At 38.5% G+C, this 6,868-nt stretch overlaps 1 protein-coding gene across 1 annotated transcript in view; it reads right to left on the bottom strand.

Moving 5' to 3' along the window:
• The window catches only part of Nsf (N-ethylmaleimide sensitive factor, vesicle fusing ATPase), a 140,051-nt gene that overhangs the window by 117,558 nt on the left and 15,625 nt on the right, over positions 1-6,868 (bottom strand). The window contains exon 4 of the mRNA XM_023714108.1: positions 1,326-1,492. Within this exon, the coding sequence (XP_023569876.1) occupies positions 1,326-1,492 (167 nt within the window). The remainder of the gene's footprint in view (positions 1-1,325; positions 1,493-6,868) is intronic.

Below are 6,868 nucleotides of genomic sequence, written 5' to 3' on the forward strand. Positions count from 1 at the left end.
GGTCCCTGATGCCTTGCCAAGCTTGTTCCAAGTAGGTGCTTTAGACCACTGAGCCATCTCTCCAGCCCAAATATATTGATTTTAAATTAATAATCAAATTTATGTATTAATCTTATTTAAAAATTCTATTTTCTACAAAAACAAGTTACAAGACTAACATTTTACAAATCTCCTTCCTTAGTGTCTGGCCTAATGTAAGATAACTGGATTCTTAGAACTGTTTCAGCATCAATGTGCTATGCTAGCATGTAACTCCACTATGTACTTGTGACAGAGCAGGAGGCAGAAGACAAATACTGGCTTGATATCATTATGAAAATAGTTTTGATTTTACAGAATCACTGAAAAGGTTCAGGGATACCCTGGGACGCTCTGGACCTCACCATGAGAACTGATGTTATGGAACCATGGTACGAAAGAGGCATCCGGAATGATTTAAGAAAGTCACAAAAAAGAGGACAAACGTGATGATGAGGTCAAAAAAGCAATGATTACTTATGTGTATAATTCATAAACTCACACTTTATGTAAAAACTTAAAAAGAAAAGAATTTCTTCTTGGGAGGTTTAATATGTGATATTACCTCAAACCCAAAAAAAGAGGCAATACTGCAAATGCTTCCAAAGAGAAAGTGTAGGCTTCAGAAGTCCCACATAAATCCTGAAAATATATGTACACAGTTTTCCTAAGATTCTCAATAAGTATCAACCAAAAAAAGTTAAGTAATAGTTTTCTATAGAAATTTAGTGAAACAGGGCCGGCCAAATAGCTCAGCGGATTAAAGCACCTGCAAGCAGGTACAGGGGCTTGATCCCCAGGCCTGCTGGGCCAGCCCCGCCCCCAGGGTGCGCCGAGACAGTAATTGAGACTGGGTGTGGTGGTGCATGCCTATAAGTCCAGCACTTGGGAGGCTGCAAATAGGCAGATCACTACGAGTCCAATCTAGTAGTGAGACCCTGAACACCCTGTAGACCATTCCCTAAAATACAAAAGAAAGAAAGAAAGAAATTTAATGAAATATAAAAACATCCCAGAGATAAAACAAATGTCCTATAATAAAAAATGTTAGATGTATGTCTACAGTGTTCCCAAATTTGCAAAGGGAAAAGCTACTCTAAGTATATATGGCATTTTAATCTAAAAGCTACTTTAAAATTTTTATAAGCAGCTTTCAAGAGGTTCAGGAAACACATCTCCCTTTTTATCACTCATCTGGGATATACCTGTTCACATGCAAAACTCCTCTCGGTTCTTAAAAAATGTCATTAATTTTGGATAATGTCCAGAATTAGAAGTGAAAGGAATGAAAAAAAATTTAAATGTACCTGCTGTCCCACTGAGAAGGCCTGGTTGTTGAACTGCTGAATAAATTCTGCGGCCATCTTGTCAGTATCATAAGGATTGGAGTCAATACTTTTCTTCTGCAGGAAATCAATCTCGATGGTCATTGTGCCAATACACTGCTTGGCTTTGTCAAATGTATATAAAGAGACTGAGAAGGAAAAAACATTTTTTTAAAAAATTACAAGGACACCAAATACTCGTGTTTCTAGTAATAAAAGTTCAGTCATATGTGAATCATAACAATACTCAACCAGAAGAGGGCTTCATGTGGCCTTCGCTAGACACAGAGGCACCAATTTTCAAAATAACAATAACCACTACAGACTTTCTTCCTCATCTGAATTAAGTAGAAAATATCGAACAATCTCTCCCCCCTTTTGCCCCTCACCCACCTGTGCAAAACTGAAGCCCTCTCAAAGTCCTAACAGAGTTGGCACTGCATGCAGTTTTCAAATGTTTTTGTTTGACATAAGCAAGGGGTAGGCAATGGGAAGTAGGCAGATGCTTTTGCTCTACAAAATAAGATGTGGGGCCAGGGGCGGGGAATCTGCGAACAATGTTTACCAGGGAACACTGTTCTAGAGCAAGTTAGAATGTGATATTTCTCTTTTAATACTGTAAAAATATTAAGCTGGGCATGATGATACATGCCTATGATCCCAGCAGTCAAGAAGCTGAGGTAAGAGAATCTGCAAGTTCTAGGCCAGGCTGGAAGACACAGTGAATTTAAAGCCAGCTTGAACTATATGGTGAAACCTTGTTTCAAAAAAGAAAATTATTCAACACCTACTATATAGTCAGTTGTATACATAGATGATATAAAACAGTGCAGGGGGCATGTTTTTAACTCATCTTTTATTATAGCATCTAACAACATATTCTGGGTGCTTAATATACTGAAGAACTTCTTAAATAATACAGCAAAACCTCCATGATTTCAAAGCTAATACCAAAGGGGACAAGCATATATACAAAGCACTGGTTAAGAAAATGGTATTCAAGTTATGTGAAAACTTTTTTACTCCTCTAACATACCAAAGTGCCCGAATGCTCAGAGTCTGCAGGCTCCACATGCACATTACGGGTTCATTCTCTATGTGCTACTGATACTTGTTACAATAACTATGCAATAAACTTAAAGTATTACAAATTTTATACTTTCACAGTCTAGAATTGGTATTATAAAATTAAGTGGAGCCAGGTGTGACGCACACCTGTAATCCCAGTACTCAGGAGGCTGAGGCAAGAGGATCGCCACAAAGTTGAGGTCAGCCTGAGCTACATGGTCAGATGCTGCTTCAAACAAACAAATCTTTTAAAACTAAGTGATAAGCTTTAAGGAAAAACTTGGAAAATGAACTTTCTATAAACTAGGTGTAAGCACAAAAATTAGAAAAGATTAGGGGTGAAGTTCATTAAAATCCGAAAGGATTCTTTCATCTTATATGCTTCAAAAAAGTCGAGTTCTCCATTCATTTCAAAGAAGCCCATATGAAAATTGTGGTTGTTTATGTGTAAAAGACAGTGTCAAACTCTAGTCCATGGACCAAAATTCCAAGAAAAGGTTTTTAACCTACTTTTGAAATAACTTTCAGTCCAGTCACAAAGAGTAATAGAACTTCTACAGTTTTCACAAAAACAAGTTAAAAAAAAAAAGATTGTTTTTTTTTCCTTTCACTTTAGAATAAAGGTAGTTTTGTGAATTATTGTGCTCAAACACCAAGAAACCAAACAAAAAAAATCACCACAGTGCAGTTTTCAGTTCATCTGTAATTACTAAATGTCAGTTGCAAAGTTTATAATGATTCACAAACAATGTTGTTCACTTCGAAAGTATTTTGAGGGTGGGAGATAGTTTGGCAGTCTAAGCACCTGCCTGGCAAGCACAAGGACCCAGGTTTGATCCCCAGTACCATAGGCTGTGCGAGCCCCAGAACCCCGGGCATGCCAATTCAACCATTGAAACCAGGTGTGGTGGCACACCCCTGTAATCCCAGCATTGGAGAGCCTGAGGCAGGAGGATCATTACAAGTCCAAACTGTGTATGGAGACCCTGTACCAAATAAGTAAATAAATAATAAAAATTAAAAAAACAGGGGACCTGCCCCATGGCTCAGTTAAGTGGCTGCTTCAACAAAGCAGTCAGGCTCAGGTTGCTGTGGTTCGACCCCTACAACTCAAGCCAGCCAAACCTGCCCTGAAGGCATTCAAAGAAAAAAAAAAAAAAACCTTTGATTTTCTGTTTCAACAGATCCTGCTAGAACATAGGTAAATCATTTTATCTCTCTGTACCTTCATTTGTCACATCTGTAAATTGGAAAGAATAGACTATGTAATCCTGTATGGCCATTCTTACTTCATACTATAAATCCTATATTCTAGCCACTTAACGTATGTACAAAGATTTTCTATAAATTCTTTCCGTGAAATTCCCTGTAAGTATATTTTTATATTTTAGCTTGCCATCATTAAAGGGGAAGATGTATTTTATTTTATTTTTTTAATTTATGTGTGTGTGTGGCCAGCTCAGCCCACCAGGGGGCGGGGCTGGCTGGCATGTGGTGCTGGGGGATTGAACCACGGTCCCTGTGCTTTGCTAAGCTTGTTCTAAGTAGGTGCTTTAGACCACTGAGTCATCTCACCAGCCCGGGAGGATATATTTTAAATATCTCAAAAGCTAAATAAGAAAGCCTCAGTAAGGGGTGAAAAATGTATTAAAAATCAAAGAACATGTTCAACTTATAGCTGAAAGTTTCAGGGTACCCTCCTTCCTCCATTCTGGACATTTCATTTCTTCTTCACATCTCTTAAAAAGCACATGGGCCAGGGAGACAGCTTAGGCAAGCATCCGGGTCTAAGTGCCAGGATCGTTCAATCCTGGCACTGCATGCCATGCTGGCCCCACCCCCGGGTGCGCTAAGCCGGTGATGGGAGTCCAGGGGTAGTGGTGCACGCCTATAATCCCAGCACAAGGAAGGCTGAAAGCTGGAGGATCACTGCAAGTCCAAGCTGCATAGTGAGACCCTGAACCAAAAAAACCCCCACAGGTTCTATGCTAAGTAACTTTTACAGACAAAAGAGATTATGTATTTTTCCATATACTGAGTACTTACACTAATGGATCATTATTAGTACTTATATTAGTACTTATATTAATTGAAATACTAATGGATTCAGAAATTCCATTTTCAGGTTACCTATCCCAGAAAGATTCTTAAACAGCTGCCCCAAAAGATATCTACAGGGAGGTGCACTGCAGCATTATATTTGCAATAGTCAAACAATAATGAATGAAATGTGTTTAATTTCATTAAAATAAAATTGTATCGGGCTGGCAAGATAGCTCAGTGGCCTAAAGTACCTGCTTAGGCAAGCTTAGGCAAGCATGCAGGGACCTCGGTTCGATCCCCAGCACCACATGCCATGCCAGCCCCGTCCCCAGGGTGGGCTGAGCTGACCATAAACAATAAATAAAGGAAACATTTAAATAAATAAATAAATAAATAAATAAATAAAATTGTATCTATATTTAACAAATAGGTATGGTCCACGAAAATATAATACTGAATGCACAAGTATATTTCAGCAATATTTGTACAGTATGATATAATTATGTGCATCAAAGACAATCTTGTAATACAATGCATACATGTATGTATATGCTCACATAGGTGTACATATGTATATCTTCATGCTGAGAAGTTAAAATATAATCTCTGACTGTAGTTTTCAAGTTCATTTTAAGATTGTTCCTAAACAGAAAAGACCAAGCTGTTACAATTGCAACACTATGGGCAGTACCATGGACAGTATCACAGGCAGCACCATGGTCAGCACCACAGTCAGCCCCTAAAAGACAGTCTTAAAGCAAAGGAAGTGGAGAATACTTTCTTATTTTATGGTTAATAGCAATTTAATGAGTTATGGTCAATGTTTTGAATGAACTTAAACATTACAATAGCACAAGAGTGCTTTTATAACAATGTAAGCCACAAACACACCACTTATCAAAATTTATGACCTTGACAACCCATAACTTACCAGAACATGAAGCTATGTTAAAAGTTAAATTTCAGTATACTCTTACACTGAAATTTAGATCACCAAATTTAAGAAAATTAAGAAGCTAAGCTACATACGACCTTATCTCATTTGATGTTTTAGCAAGTGTTCACTTTCCTCTCAGCCAATGTCTACAAATAGGATGCCCTGGCTTCAAGTACTGACCTAGTTATTCTGGTGCTAACACTCTCCCCCTTTTCAGCTTTGCACTATCCTTCATGTGAGGAGGTGACTGTCAAGGGAAATACGTCAACACTTCCCAAAATGTAGCTGATAAGAGCCATTTAAGAGTGACTTCCAGAAGCACACACATGAATCACATTCCCCAATGAAGGAGCCTGTGAATCTTTTCTAAAAAACAAACTCCTTCAGTAAGTCTTTTAAGCAAGTAGGGAGAGTACTAAGCACGCACCCCTCCCCATCAACCACTCGTATCTAAAGTAATCGCCTTTGTTTGTATTTTCAAAGTTCTTTACCCCTGATTTAACTTTCACAAAAAAAGGAAATGCCAACTAAAAATAACCTCAAATTTAAGTTTCCTCTAACTTAGAAAACACTGTAAGTTGTTACATTTGTAAATGAAAAGTAAAATGTCTTCTCCTGCCACTGTATCAAATGTTCTTACCTACTTGGCTTCTTTTAGCCAAGACAAGCTATTATACCTTTGAGTATCTTCAAAAGCACTGCTTCTCGAGGCTAATGGTGGGCCTATTGATTTGAATATTCCCCAAAGCTCCACAGAAAGAACAAGAAGACAATACCACATACATCCTACACCCTAACATTGCCAAAATACAAAGAGTACCATAAACCCAAACCACACAAAAACTAGAGCAATAAGCACCAAAATTACAGAGCTCCCACTACGGAATGGGGATAAGGCAGAGATCAGGAAAAACGACATTAACAAAATCATCTCTTTAAAGAGAATACCAGTACAAAATACCAAAAATACTACACAATGATTTAGGGCTTAGAGGCTTACAGCTAAGAAATGATTTGAAAGCAAGTGGGATTAGAAGTAGTAGCATCAAAGAATCACTGTTGGCCAGACAGAGAAAGACTATGTCCTGAAAAATGTAACATCTTAAGGAAAAGAACGCAGTTAGGAAAATTAAGGATCATACAGAAACAAGAAATAGGCTATGTTAACTGACCTTTCTACTCTCTTCTCTACTTCACTAATATTAATCATAGAAGAAAATATACTTCTCAGGGCCAGCCAAATAGCTCAGCAGATTAAAGCGCCTGCAAGCAAGCGCAGGGGCCAGGGGTCCAATCCCCAGACCTGCCTTCCAGCCTCGCCCCCCAGGGTGCGCTGAGATGGTGACTGAGACTGGGCGTGGTGTCACCCACCTATAATCCCAGCTCCTGGGATGCTGTAAACAGGCAGATCACTATGAGTCCAATCTAGTAGTGAGACCCTGAACACCCTGTAGACCCTTCCCTAAAATACAAAAAA

The sequence above is a fragment of the Octodon degus genome, unplaced genomic scaffold, assembly GCF_000260255.1.
Source record: "Octodon degus isolate 3935 unplaced genomic scaffold, OctDeg1.0 scaffold00033, whole genome shotgun sequence".
Classification (NCBI taxonomy): domain Eukaryota; kingdom Metazoa; phylum Chordata; class Mammalia; order Rodentia; family Octodontidae; genus Octodon; species Octodon degus.